General features: G+C 38.3%; 1 protein-coding gene across 2 annotated transcripts; it reads right to left on the minus strand.

Moving 5' to 3' along the window:
• LOC102562757 (vitellogenin-2) lies at nt 1-26,388 on the minus strand. 2 transcript variants are annotated; one of them, XM_059728004.1, is made up of 35 exons: nt 26,340-26,388; nt 26,204-26,224; nt 25,938-26,089; nt 23,744-23,995; nt 22,811-22,972; nt 22,577-22,725; nt 21,281-21,431; nt 21,005-21,162; nt 20,758-20,923; nt 19,787-19,912; nt 19,261-19,479; nt 17,035-17,252; nt 16,784-16,881; nt 16,145-16,269; nt 15,921-16,022; nt 14,833-14,952; nt 14,558-14,747; nt 13,424-13,508; nt 13,113-13,298; nt 12,463-12,607; nt 12,108-12,333; nt 11,839-12,020; nt 10,746-11,441; nt 10,307-10,357; nt 8,747-8,839; nt 7,092-7,304; nt 6,860-7,002; nt 6,190-6,328; nt 5,470-5,605; nt 4,739-4,922; nt 4,276-4,370; nt 3,663-3,760; nt 2,662-2,821; nt 1,027-1,188; nt 1-338 (listed from the first exon to the last, which is right to left on the minus strand). In XM_059728004.1, exons 1-35 carry the CDS (start codon nt 26,377-26,379, stop codon nt 226-228), a joined length of 5,556 nt encoding a protein of 1,851 aa, XP_059583987.1. In that variant the 5' UTR covers nt 26,380-26,388; the 3' UTR covers nt 1-225. The 2 variants fall into 2 exon arrangements, with proteins under 2 accessions (XP_059583987.1, XP_059583986.1); XM_059728003.1 differs by having other exon boundaries at nt 12,108-12,336.
• Between the last annotated feature and the right edge of the window lie 250 nt (nt 26,389-26,638).

The following is a 26,638-nucleotide window of genomic DNA, read 5'->3' on the forward strand; positions in this document are numbered from 1 at the left end:
TTGAATGCAAAAATTTATTAGGAAATCAGATGTTTATGAATTTTCAGAACAGTTTTACAATGATAATGTTGAACATTTCTTTAGATCAGCTTTCTTTAAGAAGATTCAGTAGGACTTTAAACACTTAAATTAACAACTCTATGCTTGCCTAGGATGAATTTTCTGGCGTCATAGAATAAAAATAAACACTCAAACTTTTGCATATGCTGAAATGTAGCCTTATAACTAACAGTGAAGGTCCCTGCATGAACATGCGGTATGGGCTTCAACTACCTCCTCTGTATCCTCAGACTTCTGGTCAAACTTCATCTGTCCTTCAAGCAGGTTGGAAACTGAATCTTGAAATTAAGTAAAAAGGATGATAAACAGAATTAGAGAGAGAGTAATTTTATATGCATCAGACCGTATTCACTAATACACTGCACCTGACTTCTCATCGTCATGCACATTTCCTCTAAGTGGAAGGTAAAGTAGGCATCACAAGAAACCCAAATCCAATCAATCAACAATTAAAAATGCCCAATGTTTATAATTTTCACTTACAATACTTCAGTTTAAATCACTTAAGTTTTTTTAGCCATGTCAAATTAAAAACTAAAAGAAAATTACCCTGTACATCCCAATATTCCTGAAATCTCACTTGCTATTTTGAAGGCCAGTTTATACCTGCTCCATCACTGACAAAACACTAATAATTTCAGTGGAAGCAGTACTGGGTCCAGAGACAGAAACTGATAAAAACTAGATGACATGGAATACCCACTTAGCTATGTGTTTTAAATGTCATTCCCATGAAGAATGTTATAAAACCAAATCAGCATTTTGTCTTCCACTAAAGAAAGTCTCAGACAGTCTGTATTAGAAATTAAGGGCCCTGCTTGCTAAAGTACTGACACACTTGTGTAACTTCAAGCATACAAGAAGTCCTACTGAAATCAACGCTTACGCCTGGGACCAAGTTGAATCACAGTCTACAGTGCTGAATATTAGGGAAGTTTCTATACCTAAGGATTCTTGTTGACTTACCAGCTGGGACACAGTGGAAGCCAACTGTGACTGGGGTAGTCTCAGTTGGTGTGCACCCTTTCACACATTGCAGCACATGCTCAGTTGAATAGCATTTTGAGTTCTCTCCCTCAAGTCTAATTGTTTTTTCAAGTTTCACAAGTGAACGCTGTAGTTTACAAGCTGCAAAAAAAGAAAAAATACTTGTGTAAAACACTCAAAATTTCTTCAAACTTCCCACTTGATAGTGATATTTCACAAATACCAAATGAACTGGTCCACCTAAGACTATATTTAAATCATATGTAAAGCACTATCACTGACTACTTTCTTTGGCTTTAGTAAATCTGATGTGCATATGGATATAGGAAGCTGATTTCAGATGGAATTTTGAGTTACTTCTGATGAATATGAAGAAATGCAACTGGATATCATTCTTAATTAACATTAAAAGGGATAAATTGGCTCACTGAGTTAGTGTAAAACCTGAGTTTAATAGACAACAGAGCCCAGTCTTCAGTAGAAAAAAAATCAGGTTGTGCCTAAATACAATAATCAATACAGAATGGTACAAATATCCTGGTCATTCTAATTAAATGAGGCTGCTTATGCATGAATTGATGTATAAAGATACACTCCCTGTTGCTTAATCAAATAGGTTTGATTTACAGTGATCAAAATAGTCTGTTATTGGACCTCAACCTAGTCCTGACTCTCCGTAAGTGTATGTTAAATAGAAGTCTTATAGTGGGTAATTAGAGTGTCAAATCTTCATTACAAAGGCAAATAAGAACATAAGGAAGAGAAAGTTAGTAAGCAAATAAAAGTTGCCTATTCCTTACATTTCAATGATGGGATGATATGATTACAGTATATGTAGCAAATTATGCGCGCGCGCGCACACACACACACACACACACAGACTGCATTACTTATGCTGGCACATCAATCTGACAGGACTAAATTTCTAGGGCCATAATTCACCAAAACACTTTACTCAGGTGCTTAAAATAAAAAAAAGTTGCTTGTCACACTGCTTATGGGCTTAAAGTTAATGAAGCTAGTATAAATCATGCCTTGACAGAGACTAAAGATATATCTCATTGATCCAAAACATTTAATTGTTACTAATTGTGATTAACATTGGTTGGAAAAGCATTAATGAAATACTGATATTTCCACTAGAAGATACAGATTTGTTGAAAGTGAAACAGCTTGTGGGAATTTGTCAACTTCAACAAAATTTTCAGTGGAAATGTTTTGAAACAAATGAAATAGGGCATTTTATTTCTTCTTTCATTTTGCCTGCCTTCATTTGTTTTGGTTCTGATATTTTTCTCTTGTTTCAGCTTCTAATTTTTTGTAACTTTTTAAATTTAATGATCTTGATATGAATAGCATTGATATTGATATTACTGATGCCAATATTGTATATGGTTCAACTATCTAAACAAAACACATCTGTGAGGCCTATTTAACGTTTCTGTATCAAAATATTATGGAAGTTTTAGTCTCCAAAATTATTTTGAAATGTCAGTTTCTTGTAACAATTTGGGACACATTCTTTTTTAAAAAGCTCAGAACTTCCTGCAAGATAGAAATTCAATTTTCTGACCAACTCTAGTAAATAGCACAATATATTTATTGGATACATACTGCCATCACAACGGTCTTCTGACAGAATCCAGGAGTGAGCAAAGCTCACTGAATCTTTAGCTATGGATCCACTTGGTGTCCGATATTCCTCTTCATTCTCTGCATCATATTTTCCACAAATACCGCATATTTTTCCAGCCATCCATAAAGCAACTTGAACCTTTGTTAAAAAAAACCACAAATGTTAATTCAAGTTCATATTTAAGAGATAATGTCAATAGAATAGAACTTTGTTAGAGTGGTTTCCTGATATAAATTCAGGGGGAAATGAAATGCAATGTAAAGTCATGATATTTATTTCTAAAGACCATCATATGTATTCATTTTCTGTAATAATAATTTTCCCATCATTTTCAAGGCATCTTACATAGTTTGGTACACTATGCCCCTTTAGAAAAATCCCTGTGTCTAGTTTATTGATTAATGCTTAATATTTTGTCTGATGGATGTTTTTATAATAGTTAAATTAGCAACTCCTAGACAGGACCATTTAGACAGCTTTTCTATTAGAATTTATAAAATATAATGTGCTTCTGCACATACACACACACACACATGCACACACATATAGATAAATATAGAACAAGGATCCAATTTTCTGGTATTCAGGTTTCTGACTTCTCTTTGTAACTATGCTATCACCTGTGAGACTTATGGTACTGACTGATGTCTGTGAAGCATTTTAATATTATTAGATTAGAAGTATTATATTAAGAACAGGATGCTATGCTAACTAGAGGTTTTTTATCATGATTTTGAAGTTAGCTTTGGTAACTAAGACTCTTACACCTATGCAAACGTTCCATTTATTTTGACTAAGTGTGATTTCTGTATTCTGAGGGCAAGCTTGGTGACTTCATCAATAAATGACTTTATTTAGCTACAATAATCTTGTAATATGATTGGTCAGTACAGATTCTAATTTATCAAATTGTGGAATTTTATAAACTTTCCACGGTATTTTGTAAACATAAAATCACTAACAGAGGAGAGATACATACCTTGAATTCATGTCCATCAAAATATAATTTATCAATGCCATAGTCTGGGGCTACAAGTGATATTCCTTCCTCCTCACTGTTGACTGTTACAGAAGCACCTGTAATAAAGAAATACAAGTGAACTTTCTTCAAAGAAGGAAGTTATAAAATATACCAGAATTTTATAATGATGTAAAAATGCTTTGTTCATCTTTATTTTTTTTTTCTGTTAGAGAAACAAAATATACTATAAAATAGCTTCGTGTTTGCATGTATGGAAGGTAAGAGTCAGTATGAACTAAAAGGACACACCATCTTAACTCAATAATCCTAATAGTCATATTGTCTTCATTCATTTGTTACTATTTATTTCTCAGAAAAATAATGAAGCCTTTTAATAGTTAATCTAATTCCCATATATTTTTGTAGCTATTTAAAGCCCTGTGTTTATAAATGCTGCTATGCAAAGATGTATTCTGAAATCTTCACTGGTCCTAAGTGTGAAAACAAAAGAATGTACTTCATGCAATGTCATGGCTAAGCTAATGGAAATACCTCTACTGAAGTATTTCTCTTCTCCTCTGTTTCCCAACACAATGTAAAAATGGAATAAAATGTGCATGGTATCACCTACCAGAGTCAGTTGTATATGAGATGTTTGCTACCGGGGTTTCAACACCATTGACCCTGAGTTTGATAATCCCACTTTCAGGATACATGTCCAGTTCACTTTTAAAAGAAAGAGAATTAATTTATATCCTATTCTGATCATGTCCATGAACACTCTGTATACAAAATATGGTCTCTCACTAAACAGCACTGATTGTTTGCATTATCATATGCTTCAATATTTCATCATTATAAACACATCCCAGATACTTATAATATATACCTATATTATACATACTTCGATATAGGCTAATATTATACTCGATTTTCCTATGTATGTTATACAGTATAAATGTGAGGTAATTAAGGGAAACACTCATGCTACTTGGGTTTGAGATTCATCTACATAATGATTCCACCTAAGCCTCTCTTACATCTGGATGAGACAGTAGCTTTACATTATCAACATCAGGCTAAGAAGTACTTACTGATGACCAAGCTTGATATTCATTTCTTTCAGGTCAGACTCTTCTGGGTTCTTTATCATCACCAGGAATTTCAGTTCTGGGCTACAATCCTGAGCCAAGATGTGGTAGCAGTTTGCAGGCATTGAGTAGTTAAATTCAACTCCATTGAAAGTTGTGATGTTGTTGTCAGAAACTGAACAATGAGCTGGTAAAAAAAAAGTCCCAAAACAAGTGAATATTTTCCTTTCCATAAGGGAGATCTATTTTAATGCCATGTCTTATTTTAAAATCCATAATGCAATATGAGTGAGGCAACACATATTTTTCTATAGGGATTTTGAGTTTTCAGTACCCACTATCTCCATTATAGGTATGAAAAAAATATAGCCTCACACCTTAGCAAAAATTAGATTTTTGGCAATTAAAAGGCTATCTGGTCAGATTTTCCAAAAATAGATTCAAAGCTGAGTCCTGTATTTCCATGGAAGTCTGTCTTGACTTCAGCCAATCTACTGGATCTGAAACAATAGCATCATGCACTTTAATGTGAGTAGTTCTTTGGAAAGTTTTAAATTATGGGATTTCTTTAGAATATACAGTGGATTCCCTCCAACTTGAAAGGATTTAACATTGCTGTGGAGGCTTAGTTATTTCTTAATGAGAGAAAAATAATCCCATGTAAATCTCAGAAAACATGAATTAGCAAGCAAGATTGTCGCAGCTCCCGCCTCAGAAGCTGATTAACTGCTGACCTTTAAGAGTCTCAAGGATTGCAAATGGTGCTGCAGCAAACACATTCCAGGAAGGAGACTGCACTTCTGAAGATGGTATGCTTGGACCGAGAGGGAGGGGCACTGGGAGCCTGACTGCTCTGTCATAAATGATTATCTGAAAAGGAATAAGAAAACGAACTAAAAACAGAGTTGGGAGAGTTATTGACAGTAAATAAGCTATTGGTTATTTCAGTCTCTTTCTCTCTACATTATTTGTAGACAGGCTGCGAAACAATTTCTGTGAAAATAATTCAGCCTATCCACCGCCCATTAGCTACTCACTGTGACTACTGCTTTTACTATGCGCTTACAATATGCAGTCACTATTCAACTAAGGTATAAGAGATTATTTTTGCTTTCTGAATGGATTACTTCCAAAATCAGAAGGAATTTCTAAGATGGCTGGCCAAACACTTTTGGAGCAATTACACATGCAAAATATATTTAGCATGAATATTCATAGAAATTTATTTTCTGTGAACAAAATGTCAATGTATGTATATTCTTGGAAAGCAAATAAAAGGGTCACAAATAACCATAGATCAGTTCAATGGTCTACTCCTCAACTAATTTTTTCAAATCCTTTTTTTTTTTTTTTTTTTTTGCAGATTTGGCCTAGGTCTAATTTAAAAGTAAATATCTAGCCAAGCGTTCTGTCAGGTGAGCTACGTGATTGCAAGGATTATACTTTATATTTACGTCAGGCAATTTGATGACAACATCACAAGTCCTTGGAGAAGTTAAAGCCACAGTCATCTTGGCCTGCTGAGAAGGATTTTTGTCTGTTTTTTCTGAGAAACCTAACATATATGCAGTTCCTGGGATGAATGTGTAAAACCTTAAAAAGGAAAAAACACGGGTCAGTTGGAAGGTCTACACAGACTACAGATAGTCAGATATTCCCTATGGACAGGAAGCACATGATGCAGGCAGCTGACAATTCTTCTGGCAGAGCTGACCTATTAATTAGAGCACAGCTAATGAAAACATCTCAGATGCCTTCCGCACATGCACTCAGCCTCAGGTTAGCAGACACCGGGGTTGGAGAGATATAGATAGGGACAAGGATGCAAAGGGGAAGGTGTATGTCCATACTATGCTGTTACATCAGTGTTAGCCACCACATGGTCCTTTAAGGGACACTGACAACTAGTCTGTAAATGAGAACAGTCCACAGGCTGCTCTAACCTGCATCAGAGCCCAGAGCAGTGTAAAGTCATCTGGAATAGCAGTAATGCCAAATGGGATCCCTGACAAGTTCCAACCTTGCCCCCTGCTTTACTGAACAATATCTCTATGGAGCACAGAATCTGGTCTTAAACACTGCAGAAGCTGTACAATACAATACTGGAGATGACTGGCAACTTACCATTGTGCAATTGCCTTGACTCTTGAAGGAACTTTAGGCCACTCCAGTTTCATCTGTACAGCTGGGTGATCAGCAAACTGACCAGTTACAATCTCTGTAGAAATTTTGTAGTCCCGACAATCCTTGCCCCATTTCAGATAAGCCTATGAGGAAGAGAAAAGCAAACATTTTTTTTAGGCACACTGAAGATTGTTTGGATATGTATGTAGCTGTGTAACATTTTGAGACTTACTGCTGCTTTGTGAGAACTGATGACTGAAGCATCAGCACAGAGTTTCCATCTGCCTGATTCTGTGATGTTTGACACAAATACTTGTATCCTGGGTCTGCTAGAGTACCAATCTGAGTACACCACAAGCTGGAAGCCTGCCAGCTTTTTATCATTTTGGACAGCACGAAGAATAACAGCCAGTACTGGTGATGTTTTGTCTCCCAAGAATTTAAGCTAAAAAAAAAGTGGGCAGAAAAATATGCCACATTATTATTAAGAAATCATTATAGAAATGTTATTTAAATCTTAAATGAAGTTGTATGTAAGTATATGTATTTGTGTGTGCGCACACATGTATACGTGTGTGTGTAACATAAATAGGTACATGCATCTACACACACACACACACACACACACACATGCACACAATGAGCAAAACTGGTCATTCTTTGCTAAAACCCCATTTGTTATCAATGGCAGTTCTAACAGAGTGAGGATTGAGTAAGGGCTGTAGGATTTAGAACACAGAATTAGAATAAGTTCATTTTCCTGTAAATGGACAGGGGGAAAGATCTCTGGCTATGTTAAATGAGTATATGTTATATATATTATCTATTGGTAATATTCAGCACTGAGCTTTGGAGCCCAGCTGTTTCTGTGTTTCCCTCTGTCTTTCTATTTCTTATTTTAGAAGGCTGTTGCAAGCTTTTGGGGTACAGGGACCACTTTCTTGTTTTTTGTTTGACGAGCACCTAGTCCAATGAGATCCTGGTCCTAGGTGCTGCCACAAAACAAATACCAATATTAACCTCAGCAGATTAATCCTAATAAACGGTAATAATCAATGCTGTATTTAAGTAGCCCCAAGCCATTATTTAAAACATTAGTAAATAATGTGCAGGTTATTTTGAGATGATCTACTGCAAATGACTATACAGCCATAAGGCATACATTCAAATTACATGAGGCACAAGGAACTGAGGGGCTTCTAGATTAAAGGATTTATGCCACAGTCCACCTCCAACACCTCTGGAAGAGCCCACAGTTGGAAGGCTGCACCTCAGGCATGCACAAGTTCTCTGATGTTGCTCCAGGCACAGAGATCATGATCCATCTTTTTTTGTAGCTTTGCTACTCAAAGGATATAGGAACAAATAGTCCCAAGGCCTGGACCAGTGATTCTCAATCAGGGTGATGCCAGATCTTCTGATGGGAGATGAGAGATGAGAGACATGGGGAGATAAGAAGATAAACTACAAGATAAGCACCGTCTCAGACTTCTCTCAGCCTGGATGATTCCCCATCCTTACTGCCAGGCTCCTCTGAAAGGAAGCAAACACTGTAATCTATAAATTAGTTTTTGAAATTGGGTGCCACTCAATTCCCAAAAGCTATGGATGGGAGCATTGAGTTTAGTGAAGAATTCCTCAAGTCCAGTGCAGGGTGCTTCAAATCTCTGGCTTAGACTGTAAAAAGAGACACTTTGACATCTGTGCAATGTAAGGGAAGGAAGGTTTCTTGCACAAAAATCTTCACCCTGGCCCTGTCATTATACTAACTCGTTCACTCTATTTTTCCTTTCCCATTATACCAGCTGTGCAATAATTGCAAATCCATACAACTCTGCCAGTCTCAGGTATCCATACACTGTGTTTCTAGAAGACTAAGAGACTGACCTGGGAAGCTGCTTTGGAGGTGTCTTCCATTGTAGAAGAACTGGAAGAGCTGCTGTTGCTAGTGCTGCCACCTGGAATGGTCTTCTTCGGGTACTGCAAATAGGAAAACAAACCATCCTGAACAGAGCAATTGAATAAAGTTTTTCTAAATGACCCTGTAAAATACCCTCTGTAACAATCTTCTATTGATTTCCAGGAGGTTCTAATTAAGTATTTATTTTCAATAAACTTTTATCCCAAGACTGAGTGGCTGAATTATTTCAAGATATTTCAGTTTTTTTGTGATGTTTTTTGTATATAGCCTGCCAATCCTTGATTGCTCAGGTAGATTTTACTCACCTAAACAAACCAAAAATCTCATGTTTGTAGATTTTAATGGTGTTATTGCATGCCTAAGTTATTCACGTGCCAAGGCTTTTCAGATTTAGGTTCTAAATAACATTTATTTTTGCTTTCTCTTTTTGAGGACATTTACACAGTGCATTCGGATTCAGATAGTGCCTCTGCTTTAATGGCTGTGATCATGGCAAAGAATTAAAACACCAAAAACAACTGCAACACAACATCTCCACTTAATGTGGGAGCAGCACTGACCTCATACAGGGCTGTCCAACTTCTGAGCGGCTGAAAGCCACAGTACCCCCAGCTACACACTGATGGTACACACACCCCTGGGTCACATGTTGCACCATGTGAACTCCCCCACTGTACTGCATGGACTCCTGGATGGGTGAATGCATCATGCTGCACCTCCCTCAGCCACTCTGGCCCCCTGCCTTGCAATGTAATACACCAGCTCAGACACCACACCAGGTCCCTCCAAGCTCTCCAGCCATGGGATCCCTCAACTCCACAGGGTGCACCCAGGGGTGAGGCCATGCATCAGAAGCAGGAGTCCATGGGACTCTGGCAACAGCAGCAGAAGTGAAGGAGGCGTGAAAGGGGGAGTGGCGCACAGAAGCTGAGGGGCTGCACATTAACCCCTCAGGGGCCACAGGCCACCTGTCAGATATCCCTGATGTAGTACATTTCTTTTTGGGAATTTGGAACTTGATCTCATAACACACCCATTTCTCATTAACTCATGTTACCTTCCTGCTAACTGCTAGTGTGTGTGTGTGTGTGTGTGTCTTGATACACGAGGTCCCTAGGATACATCTTTTTCTAGATGTTTATCATGCTTTATTTACCAGGTTATAGCTATTGCTAGTGTAAATTGTCAACAGCTGTCAAGGGCACCTTTGTCAGGCCTGTCACATTATGTGAACTTTTGATGGCAGATACTTCACATGAGATTAGTGTAGCCTTGCACCTTGCCCTCCACTCCAGTAGAGTTCTGCACCCATTTTACACAGGCAGAAATGACTTCATGAGATGCAAGGCATGGGAGAATATGGACCTTAATCCTTCTATTTTTTTTTGTGGAATACAATTATATATGTAGGCTCTATAAACACTGTAAGAAAAGGGCAGTCATTTCTAAACAAAGTCCATTGGGTTTTTGCTCTGCCTGTGCTGGGGCAAATCCCATCAGCAAATCCATAAGCAGAGAATACTTACCTTCTGCCAGCGTGCCGACTTGAAGCGATACTGATAGATCTCTGGAAGCCCCTTTGGGGGAAGGGAGGAAAGTCAGAAGCAGGACATTTTAAAAGCCTTATACTTCAAAAACAACAGTGGAAATAAATATTTCAGGAACATAATTTCAAAAATTCCATGCCTACTAGATATTACTGGTAAACCAGCAAAATGTGGTTGCCCAGGTGGTCTTTAACAAGTGTTCAAAGTAGTGGAACCTCTGGAGGGGCTTTAAAGTGGTGGCTGCGTATTGAAGATGGGCCCTTACTGCAGATTAGGCAGTATCTTACCACTGTGTTCTGTTGTATTAATTCCTAATTTTCTGATTTTCAATGCAAAGCCACCTGATGTTAGTAATGTAAGTCACACTCATCACCACCACCACCACCACCCCTTCTATTGAGCCATGTGAGCTCATTACCTGAACTTTAGAATCCCTGCTCTCACTACTGCTGCTGCTGCTCCCACTGCTGTCACTGCTGCTGCTGCTGCTGTCACTGCTGCTGCTGCTGCTGCTGCTGCTGTCACTGCTGCTGCTGTCACTGCTGCTGCTGCTGTCACTGCTGCTGCTGCTGCTGCTGCTGTCACTGCTGCTGCTGCTGCTGCTGCTGTCGCTGCTGCTCTTACTGTTTGGACTTTTAGTACGCTGTCTTGAGAGATGCTTGCTTCCATGTGGCCCTGCCACACCACTGCTGCTGCTACTTTTGCTGCTGCTGCTACTGCTGCTGCTATCGCTGCTGCTGCTGCTGCTATCTTTGCTGCTGCTGCTGCTGCTGCTCTTACTGTTTGGACTCTTAGTACCTTGTCTTGATAGATGCCTGCTGCCAGGTGACCCTGTCACACCACTGCTGCTGCTGCTGCTATCACTGCTGTCTTGGCTGCTGGTGGCACTACTGCTTTTTCTTCTTTTTGCATCTTTGTTCTTTGATTGCCGGGCTGTGCCACCCTCCTCTTTATTTTTGATCTTCCCACCAGCAGCAGAAGAGGAAGAAGAAGTGGCAGTAAAGGGGGAAGAGGATGAAAGAGATCTGTGCTTAGCGCTGGTTTCTGCCTGGAGGTCTGTGGTCTGGATCTTTTGTTTCTTCTGCTTCTTATGGCGGTGAGTTCTATTTCCAACCTGCAAGGAGAGTTTCAAGAATGATGCTAATGAGGGGGTACTTCACAAGAAATCCTTTCTATGTCTTACTCGGTAAATTCTCATTGGATTCCAAGCTACTCTATTGTCCTTTTGTTTCAGGGAAATGCAACTTTATTGTGCGAATACCAAACAACATGCAGAGGGACAGAAAAACCACGCCTGTTTCTTTCAGCTACAATTCATGTCTCTGCAGCAGGCCAGGACCAGCGCTGTGCACCACTTACATTCCACTCAGGCCCTGGATAACTGCTTACTGATTTCTCATTTGAAACCGTATGGACCTAACTAAACCTGTCCTTGATTATCCATGCTAATTTTCTGTAACATATTTTAAAACCACTGCTTCTGAGTGAAAATCAGTCTGAAAATCAATTACCCTGAACACACTTTCAATTCCTAGGATCTTCTTCAGCTTAGTTTGAATCTCATCATCTGGAGAAAAGTCCTCCTCCTCCTCCTCCTCTGACTCTGGTGTTACCAACTGGATTACTTTGGAAGCTGCTCTGGATCCTGCCTGAATCTCTAGCTGGATTCTGTCAATGGCAGCATCTGTACGGACTAGACACAAGACACGCGCATTAGGGGATATAATGCCTCAGCTGTACCAAGAAGGAGAGACAGAAAATTATGTGTTCTATACAGTACCTGGTTTCATAACAAGTTGGCCATTATGTACTCCAATAAATTTGTACAGATATGTATTTTTCATGAAAGTGGCATCTCGTGTTTTTCTGTAAAAGCAGAGCTGGCAACCAAAACGAGACATCTTGATGCAAATGGCTTGTGCACGTGTTCTTCTTCCTGTACTGTGGTGAAGATCCTCTTCAGAACCATAGAAATATTTCTTAGCTGGGATATCAGATACACCTCTCTGCTGCATTGAACAGCAGAGTACATGCATATCAGTACACAAGAAGAATTTTCACAGGCAAGAAGCACAAATATAGCCACATTTACTGTATGTAGAGTAAATATAGATATCTAAAAAAGAATTAGTTACCGTCCAGGAGGCTTCTTTTGAAGTTCTTTCTGATGATTTGAATGGCTCCTCCAAGATATTTTTTACAGCATTTTCAGGAAGAACTGGTATCTTCTTTTCTGCACCTGGTTCTCCTATATTTCTTGATACAGCAAAAGCTTCATGTCTGTCGGAATATTCATGAGATAATGTTTGAAAATGGCATAAAAGATCTTTTAGATTAACTAGACCATGTGCCTGTACTGATCCGTAAATTAGAATTGTGCAGTTTTGAACACCAGAACAACAGACAACTAAATATAAATGTATTTTTCAGTCAAAGAAGAAAATCATTCAATTCCTATGCAAACATCAATTATTTGTGTTACTGTAGGTTCGAGTAAAGACCATAGATAAAACCTGAGAGGCTTCTGAGTATCCAAATAGGAATCAAGCTTCTAAATGGTTTCGACGCTCTTTATTTTTTGTAAATGTTATGCCATGTTACAACCCCTCCTTCCCCCTAAATGTGTTATATTGCATAACTGGATGTTTAAGGTGGATGTTCATAAAGAGCTACAATGTAACTCTGAGTTACACGTATCCAAAATCATGAGAGACAATTGTATTGCTTAGTATTTTAGAAGGTTCCACAATGCTATAGAAAGAATTTTAAGGAAATATAACCGTACCTGCCAGTTATTATCTCAGTCTCCTCACGGCACGGAGCTGTTTCAAACTTAAAATTTTTCTCTTTCATGTCCAACGTGGCGTCAAATTTCACTGGAGCTCTTGCTTGCAATTTGGCCTGAATTTCAATAGCTGATTGGAAATACTCTGTATTGGTTCCCATCACTGCCACTGCTTGAGCATATAAACTGAAACAGAGTGAAGTAGCCATATATAAGCAAGCAGGTAGCACATATCTTTAAGAAATAGCATTTCTTTTTCACAAAGGCCTCCACAGAGCTCAAAGCCATAAAAAGCTAAACAGCTTCCTTACCTAGGGGTGATATCAGCACGGATTTGCATGCTAGATTCAGTCCACTGTGAAGGCCTAAAATCACCAGGGGACATCTTTACATTGACTATGAAAGACAGGAAACATTAAAAGATAAATAAATGAGAGATCTGAGAACAGACAAAAGTTCTTATGACAGATTATTAATAAAAATAAAACCATGGTAGAGACATGCTCTGAATGAAAAACTGGCTATTTAAAAAGACATTAAAACTTCTTATGAACAGCTACTCCTCATACAGGAATTAATAGTTGGCAACCAGAGGGATATATGTCCTAGGACTTAGCTTAATTAATATCTTTATCCATGATCTGGCAAGGAAGCAGTGAGAAAGTTGGTGATTGCTAAATCATTTCAATGTGTAGAAACCATGTAAAATTGTAAGTATGTGGCAGGTTGATAATCATAAGCTGATGCACACTGCTAGAAGATAGGTTCTGATTCTAGCCTCAGAAGCAGCTCCCTCAAAGTCACTAGACTTAGAACTGTATGTAACCAGTGTAAAATGGATAAGCCCAAGGATTTATCTACCGTGAATTTAGATTATTAAGATTATTTAGAAAGAAACTTAATATTATTTATTAAGAAAATTAATATTATTTAGCCCCAAGAAGAAAAGCATAATGGGGTGGGTGATGAGGACAGACTCATCCTAAACATTTAAATTTAATGTTACCCAAATATCTGGTTCTTTTACACTTTTTCATCATCCAGAACAAGACAGACCAGTCATTCAATGATGAGAACACCAACCAAGTTCATAACAAAAGGAAACATCTTCTCAGCTACTGTGTAACCACCTTGTGAAATTCATTGTGGCAGCATAGGAGATAGTTAAGTAAAAGTGTCTAATTTAAAACTCCCTTGCATAATTTTACAGTCATTAACAGCCATTTTCCCCAGGCCACATTCAAACATGGCCTGCCCTAAAATGGAACTATGTCTATTTCTCAATCCTTTAATACCACTGATAATTGCATCTGACAGTGGGACAATCTTCAATATCTGTCTTGCTAAACAGGCAATAAATCCTGTTCATGCCTGCTCATTCTCTACTTATATACCTTTCCCCTTGCTCTGATCCCATATAGCAACTCTTATAAAGCAAAGCTCACCATTTACTGCAGCACGTGCCAGAGCAGTACTATATAAGGCATATTCCAAAGGTAGACCGACACTGGTAGGAATAATGTGTCGAATTTCTCCTGAGAACACTGGCTGAGTCCATTGGCCTGCAATGCCATTTCGGATTTGTTGAATTATTTTCTTCACCACTGCTTGCCTATCTGTTGGTTCCCTAAGAGTCTAGAATGGAACAGATACAACACAGATTAGGAAAAAGTAGACAATCTCTTCACATATTTCAGACAAAACTAGGGTTTGCTGATACCTTTGCAGCCTGCTCCAGGAGATTCTTATTGATGTTAGTAAAGGCCAACTCTTGGCCAAATAATTTGACGTAGGCTGATAATAAAGGGTTTTCTGGAGGCAGCTCCTTCCATCCCAGCAGCTAGGACACAAAGAAACAGTCACTGAATATAATACTTTGCAAACAAACCCTATGAAGGGCAACAAGTTCCTACTGACTAAACCATATTTGGCCATTTTCTGTACTAGTGTGGCTTTTCAGAGTTCCACACAATTCAAATGTCCACATGTGGCTTCCTATAGTGCTGTGTATGCTGATAGGGTAATATTCAGTCTGGTGCATAGGTCATCTCCTCACCCTCTGCATCATCCACATTTAAGATAACAGTAACAAGGCAACCTTTATCTGGAGAACGAGGAGCTCTTTTTGAAAGCAAAGCTAGTGTAAGGAGGGAAAGCAGAACTGGGGAGACCAAGCAGGAGCTGGACACCACCTGTGTGCTATGGAGCCCAATTCTAAAAGTGCCCCTTGTGCAGCCATATACATGGTGTTTGGGAAAGAAGGACACAACGCAAGGCTGCTGAAACTACTCCGTACATTACAGGAGAATCCGTCCCTTCCTATTCATCCCTCTGTGGATCTCATTACTGAAGACGCTTAGGCTGACTGCAGAAGTTAATCTACCTGTCAAGGGAGTGTTTAACTGGCCCTGAGCCCCTTACTAAGCCTCAGGGGCAGAGCTAGAGGAGGTCCTGGGGGGCTATAGTCACCCCAAGATTCACCTTAGCCCCCGCCCCATAGCCCCCGATAGCCACCCCTCTACTGCACTGTACAAGCCCCCCACCACCTCCTTGGGCCACTGTCACCTGCCCTGTGCAGCTGAGCCCACCCTGCTCCTGCCCACAGCCTGCAGAGGCACAGAGCCTTAAGTGAGTATTATTAAAAAAATGAATAAGTATGTTTGGCCAGAAAATGTATAGCACAACTGCATCCCAATTTTCTGTCTAGCCCATCTCAGCTCCCACACTGGGAAGAGGCTGGTGCCGCCTTCTGCACTTGGAAAATATAATAATTGACAATAGATAAATATAAAGAATGAGAACACATACTGTCTTCCCAAGTTCCTTTATCTTTTTGTACGTGGAATATTCAGCAAATGGAATGTTCTTTTTCCTTACAATATCCATGAGACCTTCCGCTCGGATGCCAACCTAACAAAAGAACAACATTGTTCACAAGCAAGTAGAGTGATACAGTGAAAACATACCGAGTGAAGAAACAGAACAAGCACCATAAACTTTAATTGTTCTTTTATTGGCTTAAATATATTTACCTCTAGCAAATCAGCAATTGCACCATCATAGTGTACCTCCAAATTGGAGATTATAGATGATGGAAACATTGTTTTTGGACTGTTCATAAGGTAGACATTTCCAATGGCACCAGCCCTATATTCACCTATAGTAAACAAAACCAAGACAGACATCATTTTATTGTTCTACTGATCAAGCTGTAGAGGATACTGTCATTATGGTTTATAGAATGTAGGTAAAAACGACTGTTAAAGTATTTTTATATAAGTGAGTGTCCCATTCAATTCAATGAGATACTCAAAGGTACAAGTCTTCACAGAACTTGGGACAATTTCATACTAACAAATGCAGGGATGCCATAATTACCATGTGATCAAACGTGAATATTCAAAAGTGCACTTCACTGTAGCAAAAGACATATCAGAAAATTAGGGAGTTTGTTAAATTATTTATAAAGACCAATGTGTTCTTCAGAAACAAGAAATAAGCATAACTTTGCAGATTATCTTATAGAAACAATTAATAACTCTGGAAAGAAAGGACCCTCTGGGAAATAGTCTAAGCTGGAATTCAGAATGGTTTACATTATTTTTCCAAAAGACTGGAAAATGGTGTTCTGATGATGGAAACTCCCAATAAATTAAAGTTCTTTTACTCACCAAAGTAAGCACTAGCACACACAACCTTGCTGTAACGATAACTCAGTCTATCAAGTTTAGGGCTCAGTAGCTTAAGGGCAATGTTACAAGCAGACGATCTGAAAAAAAAAAGGAAAGGGAGAGAGAACAATATACAGCAATATGCTAACCTTCACCACTGCACAGGGGTTCATTTCATACAATTCTCACTTATGAGAATGTCAAAGAAAACATTCCACACAGAAAAGAGATGGATTTACTTCTCTACTTACATATTGTACAGATACGGTGTCCTGCTTTTTGACAAAGCCTTCATGTGCGAATATAAAAAGCTGGCCACTTGCAAATTGGTCTCGCTCAGCATCATATTAGCCATGGTTGTTATCAGAGGAAGAGCAGGTCTAGCTTCAAAGATGGTAACACAGGCTATCATTCGTACTTCAGGAGAAAGTGAACGGTCCATAAAGAGCCGGATGAGAATGTCTAGCCCCTGGAGAGAGAAAATAGGATTCCATGTGTGACTATCAATAGCTAAGGTACATAGTCTCCCTTCAAGTTTTTTGGTTTATTTATATGAAAAAACATGCACTGATAATGAAAGGAAACTAGAGTGTTAAGCATAATTTCTTTGTACTGCAGGAGCTGATGCACAAAGATGAAACAAAAGTGTTGGGTCACAATTTGCAGATCCTAGGAAAAAGCCATGTGTAATAAGACAAATATTCATCTTGGGAGTAACTCCCTTGGCTTGGTAAACTTGATCCACTGCATTCACTATCATTCAGATCACTTTAACAAATAACAGACCAGTGATAATATGTTATTTATCTATAATAAATCCATTGATTCTAATGAGAATCACAAAAAAAAGTCTGGAAGAGATCTGTCTAAACCAGGGGTGGCCAACTAGTGGCATGTGTGCCCAAGTGGCAGGCATAGCCATGCCCCATGGCAGATCCAGAAAGGAACAGAGAGAACTGTGGCAGATAGGTCAGGGACTAGAGCAGAGCAAGTGATGGGCAGGGAAGAGAGAGCAAAGCAACAGCTTAGGCAGGGGAAAGAGATAAGATTGGCACTCCTGCCAAAAAAGTTGGCCCCCACTGGTCTATACAATCTAAATCATCTCAACAGAGTATTTGTCTAACATCCTCTTAAAAACAGATAATCTGTTCCAGTGTTTAGCCACCCTAAGAAAGCTCCTCTTCCTAATATGCAGCCTAAATTCCCCTTGTTGCAGTTTTAAGATCACTACTTCGTGTCCTGTCCCCCACGACAACAGAGCATAGTCTATTTCCATTCTCTTTATAACCACCCTTCAGATATTTGAAGACTGTTCTCAAATCCTCTCAGCTTCTCTTCGCCAGACTAAATAATCCATTTCTCCAACCTTTTCTTTAAGTCATTTTACCTAGACCGCTACACATTTTGTTGCTCTCACCAGTGCTGAAGAGTGGAAGAATCACTTCCCTCAACTTGCAGATGACTATCCTTTTAGTAAAATCCAGTACGCTACAGGCTTTTTGCAACAGCAGCACACTGGTGACTCATATTCAGCTTGCAGTCCACTATAACCCCTAGGTCTTTTTCTTCAGTACTGCAGCCTAATGAGTCAGTCTCTGATATATGTTTGGCTGTTCCATCCCAAGTGCAATACTTCTAAATTTGCTCTTATTACATTTTATTCAATTAGATCATTTAATTCTATTTAGATTGCTCCAGTTTATCAAGGTTATTCTGAATCCTAATCCGACTCTACCAGGTCTCTGCAACTCTACCCATCTTGCAATCATCTGCAGATTTACTAAGTGTGTACTCAAACCCATCCTCCAAGTCATTAAGGAAGATATTAAACACTAGCCCCAGGACAGACTCCAGGGGAACCCCACTTGACACTTCCCAGATAAATGTCAAGCCATTGAAAACTACTCTTTGAGAATAATAGTCCTACCCATTATAAATCTTCCCCAGCTAGACATCAAGCCATTGAGAACCACTCTTTGAGAATGACGGTCCTATCCATTATATATCTGCCCTATAAGTACTTTGAACTAGACAGTGGGGGTCAACCTTTTTGGGAGGTATGCTACAAATTAAGTCCCACACCCTCGCTAAGTGCCACTCCAATCCACTTTTCCTGTCCAATCTGCTCCTCTGCCATCTTTCCCCTGCCCTGTACTCGCTGATCTGTTTGTTGCTCTGCTTCCTGCTCCAGGCCATATCTGCAGCTGTGCTGACTGCTCCCTGCCCAATCTCCTGTATGCCACACATAGAGGCTGCCTGTGCCACTTGTGGCATGCATGCCTCACGTTGGCCACCCTCTAGACCATATTAACCTTAGCTTACTAATGTAATAAGAGACAATGTCAAAAGTTGTTAAAGTAGAAGCATATCACATTCATTATTTTACTGGCATCCACTAAATCGTTCACTTGATCATAGAAGGAAGTAATTACTTGCTCTCAAGAAATTCACGCTCTCAATCTCCTTCATAAACTTACTTGTTTGAAGTCCTTCTGGACTATTTTCCTTAAGGCCATCACAGCATCAACCTGAACATAGACTGGGATATCAGAAGCACTAGATGAAAACACAGGCAGGAATTTGAGGATGCGCTTGATGCTGGCTGGTACTCCTGCATTGCCAATGGCTTTCAAAGCCAAAGTCATATCTTCCTCACGGCCCCTGCTGAGCGCCTCAGCAGCGAGGTCATGGAGGGGCTGAAAACAAAGCACAATTCAGTACTTTCTTATTTTCATACAGAAAGTCCTATAAAAATTACTATAATGGAACTGAAACTGTAAACATTACTCAGTGATGACTCTCTCAGAACTTACTTTACATAAATGAGTTATGCCAAAGATAAAGGTAAAATTGGCTACTAAGGGAGCGTACAAAAGGAATATATACTATTTAAATTAATTTTATTATCATGGATCTTGTCAGCATTTACTAAGGAAAAATGATCAGATCCTACTGCATTGTTATCCTTATTTTTTTTTAATATCTGAAATTAAAACTACTTACCTGAAGGACTTCATTAGGGCAAGATGAAGACATGGAACAATATCTGTTTACCAGGGAACTGTATGCCATGTAAGCAAACTTGCGAAGCATGGGATTTCTCTGAATTCGGGAAGTGGTCACTAGATCCTGGAGAAGGGAGAGGGACATTTCTTTAAATTAATGTTTAAAGTACATTCATATTGTCAGTCAGACCAGGACAATTATTGAGATTCTCCTAGGGAAGTGTTTTAAGAATGATCATCATTCCTTCTCAATCAAATAAATCAAGCCAGGAAACATTTAATACACAAACTTGAATCAGATCTCACTTAAATAGCACTATGATGATTCCTATCAGCTAAGAATCTGACCTAACAAATGAAAGAGTTACAAACAGAAGCCGATCTAGAGATTAATTTAGCTGGAGGAGCCTGCAGTTGTTCATTGTATTAGCGAGTCATTTTGACTTCACATGCTGTGTCATATTCAAAATAGGAATATTGACATAAGAAATCCTGCTAGATTTCTTTAAATAAATATTTGTACTAACAGTGCAGTAAAAATCTTGATGCTTCCAACTAGATAGTATTTTTACCTGCAATTCTATCATAATAGTCCTAGGTCTAGGAATGTTATGTAATTACTCTGTATTGGAAATTGTAATGCTTAAAAAGCTATTAAAATAATATGACATGTCCATCACCATTACTGTTTAGAATTAACAGATAAAAGTGGACTTTGACTTGCTGGCAAAAGAAAAAAAAATGTGTGATCTGAGAAAATGAAACTCAGGTTTTTAAAGTCTGCAGAACAAATATGTCTTTTCCATTCCTCCTCTTACACAGGTAGTAGCTATGGGTATTAATAGAGTTATCCTGATACAAAATACCAGTGTGAGAAGAGAACCTAATCTGTAACATATTCTATGAACACTAGCTGTCCTCAGTCATCATCAGTATTTGCTCAGAAAATATCTCATAAATTGTACTTACTGCTGCTACGGGCATTATATGCTCATCAGCTTTTATTAAATGGAGGGTAACAGAAACAGTCAGAAGTGTCTCGATGTAGTTAAGGTCATCACTGCGAAGTCTTGCTTTAATGAACTTCACTGTATCCACAGTGCCTGCTGCAGAAATTGCACTCAGCAACCATCGCCTGCAAAATATCCTTAAAATGAGCTTTTAGTGCTCCTTGAACAAAAAATGGTGATTGGGCATGACAAAGTCAATCAACTACCTGTAGCGAGGTCTGTCTGAAAATTGCTTCCAAAGAGAGTCAAAGTTATCCACAGTTGCTACCCGAGACAGCTGGATGAGCTCTAAAAACCTGTATGCGACATCTGAGTGGAAGTCCTGCTGGTTGTACTGGACTATGTGTTGCAAAGTTTCCACTATCTGTGACAAACCAGAAGACAGAGAGAATGTACTATGTTCATTTATTTAGAGCGCATAAAAATATTCTGATCTTTTCTTAGCTTTATTATTAGTAAAATAAAAGTTAAGACTTCTATACCCGTTGCTCAGGGTTTCTCATCTTAATTAGTTGAATTGGCATCTGTGGTAGTACTGGTGGGAAATCATAACGAAGGCTTCCACTATTTTGCAGCTGAACTTCAGGGGGGCTCACTTGTTCACTTCTCACTTCAATTAAGCTCAGTTCTTGTCTAAAATGAAATAAAGAGAAATTGGTGTGTACATCTAAGAAATAAACTGTGCAACTGCATCCATCTGCTTCGATTTGTACAGTGATACTGTTTTAACATCTTATCTTTTTTTCCTGGTGCAGCAAGGAAATTTTGTTAAAGTAAAGGCCTTATCAATGGGACATAATATTATGAGAGGATAACGGTTATCTACAATGAAATAAATACTGAACTGTTATTCCTGAAGGCAAGAAAAACTGAACCTATGATTGCCACTCTAGCTTGTTGGTAGCTAGGTTTCAGTTGAATTATGTGTGCACAGTTCTGGGCCCCAAATTTGATGAAGGTTGTAGAAACTAAAGAGGATTCAAAGGTAAACAGCAAAGATGATGAAGACTGGAATATAAGCCCGAGTAGGAAAGGTTGAGAGAACTGGGTGTTTGTTGTTGGGAGAAAAGGAAAATAAGGGAGAACACAATGGCAGTTTCCAGCACTACCATAAAAGGGGAACAACAGTAGCCACAGAGAGCAAGACACAAAGCAGTAGGTTTAAACTGAGAAAAAGCAAATTTAAATTAAATTGCAGAAAAAAAATCCTTATTGTAAGAACAGTAGAAGAATGGAACAAAGTGCCCACAGAAGCTGTGGAAACTCCTTCTTTGGAGGCTTTCAAGGAAAGCCTGGAGAAGTATCTGTAAGGAACGACTTAGGAGAAGCACACCCTGAATTTTACAAAGGACTGAACTAGTTGACCACTGTGATCCTAATACGTTGTGCAAAATTGTTTTATTTCTTTTACCAGATAATATATGTGGACGTATCACATTTACTTTGACTCCCCATGTCACTGCTATAAAGTAGTACCCAGTGGAATCACTTTTGAAATGTTACATTCTGAGGGGTTTAAGAAACAACTGTTTATTCTCCTTCCTTCTCATTTAAAATACAATGCACAGTAGCGCATTGAAATTAAAAGTTCAATTTTAATATAACAAAATAGTTATTAACCCAACATTCCCAAACCTTTTTAGGGAACTTCTTCCCCCCATATTATGAACATCTGCAACTTTACCCAGCTGCCATTGAAGTTAACTTCCATTTATTTAAGCTGCAGGAAGGATTGAACTAAGTGGCCTTAAATTTTCTTTTTAGCTGCTCAGGCCTACCTTACTTCCGTAACAGCAACACCAGCAGGTTCATTGAATGGGGAGATCTGATACACCTGCTGGGACATAGCTTCTGTGATCAGGGCACCACGTTCTGCATATTTCAATTTGTAGGTGAATGCAGCAGTTCCTTTTACGATCTTTTCTTTCTATAAATTTAAAGAGACTCATCTAGTGAATGGGAATAAACTATTTTACCTAGTTCCATAGAAAACCTATACATAGTATGCATACCACTGGAAAAGAAGGAAAAGGACGGATGTAAGACATCCCAATGTTCTTCATCACTTTATCCTGGCAATTGCTTAGGTCTTTGGTTTTAGTAATAGAGACTCTGTTATTCTTCCTGTCTTCCTGGATGACATACCTTGTGTGGCAGATGCCTTCAATTCCAGCCTACAGAGATGATAGAGAATAATTAGGCTTCTTACTCATAACAAGTCTCCTTTGAATGAGAATAAGAGATTTCCACTAAAATAAAAATCTAAATGAAAAGTAAAATTACTAAGAATATAAAAAAGCCATTTCTTGAGGGGCTGTTAAATTTTGCTTGTGTTATTCACCTGACTGATCCCACTAAAATAACTAGGAAAACTCAAATGAGTAAGAGCTATAGGTTAGAAAGTAATAAGCTAATCAACACGGTCAGTCCAATGAACACTAATAGATTAAATCAAATAAAGCTAATTGAGGATCATGAGCAATAAACACATCTCTAGATCTGATAATTATATAAGACGCAATAAATTATAAAGTTAATTTATTGGGATATCTAGCAAAAACACTAATTTTCGTACCTGGCTTATTTCTTTCATGCAAATAAATGTGACTGACTGACTGTGCTTGTTGACTGATATATGAAACAAGATTCTAAATCAGGGGGGGCAACCTTTTTTGGCAGAAGTGCCACAAATCAGTCCTGTACGCTCCCCAAGTGCTATTCCAATCTCCTTCCCTGACCCATCTTCTGCTTTGCTTTTTGCACCGTGCTGTACCTGATACCACGCACCTGACCGCTCCCCAGTCTGCCATGCACCACAAATAGAGGCTGCCTGTACCACTTGTGGCACTCGTGCCTCATGTTGGTCACCCTTGTTATAACTGAATAAAAAACATTTCAAACAAAATTGTGTTAGCTTCTTGAAACAAACTGGCAAAGAAACAAACCTCTTGTAAGTCATACACATTTTGTGACTTCTTGATGGTAATATGCATCATGTTCAGAATCCCTCTCATTATGTTAATACACAAGACAGGGCAATCTTCTGGGGCATAAACATTGCCAATCCGTCCACTGTAGTATTCAAATGTAAAGGGCCGGCTCAAACATAAAGTGATCATCTGGGTGAGTCTGGAAGATCGAGTGAATGGATCTCTCGGCCAGATTCCATTGTATTCCTCCAGCTGTGGCGATCGGACCTGTAAACAAAATTTATAAACACACATGTGTCCCAATTCTGGGAATAAAAATAGTTGTTAAAGGATGTGTGGTATATATAATGTAACCAGGAAAACAAGTAACATAGGTACATACAGTCTATTCTGAACATAGGCTTAGATGGAGATATACTTACAGAACCTAATTTCCTTCTTTTTCTCTTGCACTGATGTAAGACCAGTACAAATCCCTTGACTCAAGCTCACAGAGTATGTTCTATCATAAGAGGACAGCTAAGAACATTTATATTACCTCTTAAAAATATTTCTTAACTTATTTATATCATATTTAAATCTGAATTTGAAATAAAAGCTAGGGTAGATTTTTATTTTTACATCATGTATAATTGCACTATACAAAAGGAAAATAATTTTAGGACAGTATTTCATCAGTACTTTCCTAAGTACAGTAATGTTCCTGTTGAGTTCCCAACAGGAACATGACCTTTGCCTGAGCATTGAATAAACAGAGCTGAGAATTTTTTAAAAACCCAGAAAATAATTGAACATTTTCCTTCCAATACTTCCTACCCAGCATTTTCAGGGGTTATGAAAATTATACTCCCTGTGTCTAAAAACTAAGGATAAAGTTATAGAATACAGCATTAAGTTCAGTTTGTAAATAAATAAGTGATAATATGAAAATAGTTAAGTATATTGAAACTATGAATTAAATGAATTAGACTCCCTCTCTGCTAGAACTGTATCATTTTGCAGTATGCCAACCAAAATGAAAAACCAAAAAAAAATACTGCTTCAGGTCAATTGAAACAATTAATAATTATCACCTAATTAGTACAATAATAAAGCCAACATAAATAATATTAATCAATAAAATAACTGAGAATTAATTAAGATTAACGGGAGCTAAATTTTGAATCGGAATGTTGGTTCTGAGGAAAACGTTGAAATTTTTCAACTTTTCCAACATTAAAAAAATGGCCAAAACAGTCTTGTTAAACTTCACCAAATTTTATGAATTATTCAAGTTTATCTTGGGCATGTCTACATCAGGCACTACTGCACAGTGGTTACTGTGTATTTATTTAGTACTTGTATAAGCAAATACTGTGCATTGTATAAGCAAGTACTAAATAAATGCACAGTAACTGGAATTACTGCGCAGTAGTGCCGGCAAATGTCTTTTAAGTGACGCAATAGCCTAATACCACTGCACAGTAGCATCTTGGCAGTTTTTGCCACATGACGCTACTGTGCAGTAGTATCAGGCTACTGCACAGTCAGCACCTCTGTAAACCCTCCCTTAAAATGCATTAATGAATTAATTTATTAAGGGTTAAATTCTGTTGATGGGAATTTTATTATTGACTTCAGTGGGGCAAGGTTTCACTTCTCTCTCTACAGATACGCTATTGATTTGCACACATATTGAATCAATTTAGATATTGCTTTTTGGTATTTTCATTTTTTTCAAACCTGCAAAGTAAGCTCTACATGGACAGCTCCTATGTTAGCCATTTAACTGTAAGTTAACTATTATACCGATCTTCATTTTTATTATTATATTTAGATTTAGGTCTTGCTTCTAGTGGCATCTGTAGGCATTTGGATCATGGATAACTGCAGGATCAAAATCCCAAGGAGTAGGATCAGGCCCCTTGTGTTGTAAGCCAATATGCTAAAAATGACTAATTTTTGTTGTCCTTTTTTGGGGGTGGCAGGCATCTACTCTCTCAATATCGCAGCCTAGTGAGGAGTTTCAAGCTCAGCATCCAAAACATCAAGGTACCCTGAAAAAGACAAGTCACTCTGGAAAACTTTCCCTGTAACTCAAGTAATCTTCTAAATCTACAAAGCTCTTTAAAAAGTCTGCACTGATATTTTCCTGCAGCTGCCTAAAACAAAGTACAGCTACTTAAGTCTAATTTGCTAGCCAATGCTGTTCTTGAAAACAGGTGCATACCTTGAGGAGGTAAGTATTATCTGTTAATGAACTAATCTCTAGTTTGCTGGTTATTCGTAGCCCAGCCTTCGCCAAACCTCTTTCTTGCAGTCCATGCATAATAAGGCCTTCATAGTTGTACACACAGGTTTTGCTTTTACTAAAGTTGGGGTCTGTGGGAAGCAAGACAAACATACGTTTTCACTGACAGTTCTGAAGACGTTCTATTTAATAATCACTGCCAAAAAGGCACAAGATGAAATTTATTAAACAAAATATAGACTTACCAATGTCATATTTCTGGCACCCTGTAAAAAGAAATCAAATGGACACATGACTAATAGAAATGTACTTTAAATTCAATTGTTGATTCACTTATAAAAAGTCAGGAAAGGTTAACGGAAAAGGGAAAAGTAAACTTACCCACTAGGGTGAGTACTAGTGCTAATGTGATTCCCCTCATAGTGAAGGTGAATGAAATTCTCCTGGGCCTTCTAGACTTTTATAGAAATGCAATCAGGAACACGTGGTTACTGTTGGGCTGTATTTCGCTGAATTTTCAAATTGTTATCAGTTAATGCAAACACATCTCTTTTTGCAACCGTACTGATTTTTTATATTGAGTAAAGGTAATTGCAGGCAGATTGCTTGCAAGGATCATGGTAACTTTCTTAAATAGCACATTTTAACATGCCATTAACTTTCCCTGCGGCCAATTAAAC

This window comes from Alligator mississippiensis, chromosome 5, assembly GCF_030867095.1.
Source record: "Alligator mississippiensis isolate rAllMis1 chromosome 5, rAllMis1, whole genome shotgun sequence".
NCBI lineage: Eukaryota > Metazoa > Chordata > Crocodylia > Alligatoridae > Alligator > Alligator mississippiensis.

Bases quoted from the DNA above. Each gene is read 5' to 3' on its own strand.
- LOC102562757 (XM_059728003.1), bottom strand. From the start codon at position 26,379: ATGAGGGGAATCACATTAGCACTAGTACTCACCCTAGTGG. The intron at 26,090-26,203 runs GTAAGTCTATAT...TGCTTCCCACAG, and splicing joins GTGCCAGAAATATGACATTG to ACCCCAACTTTAGTAAAAGC. The intron at 4,371-4,738 runs GTAAGTACTTCT...TTCTTTTAAAAG, and splicing joins AATATCAAGCTTGGTCATCA to TGAACTGGACATGTATCCTG.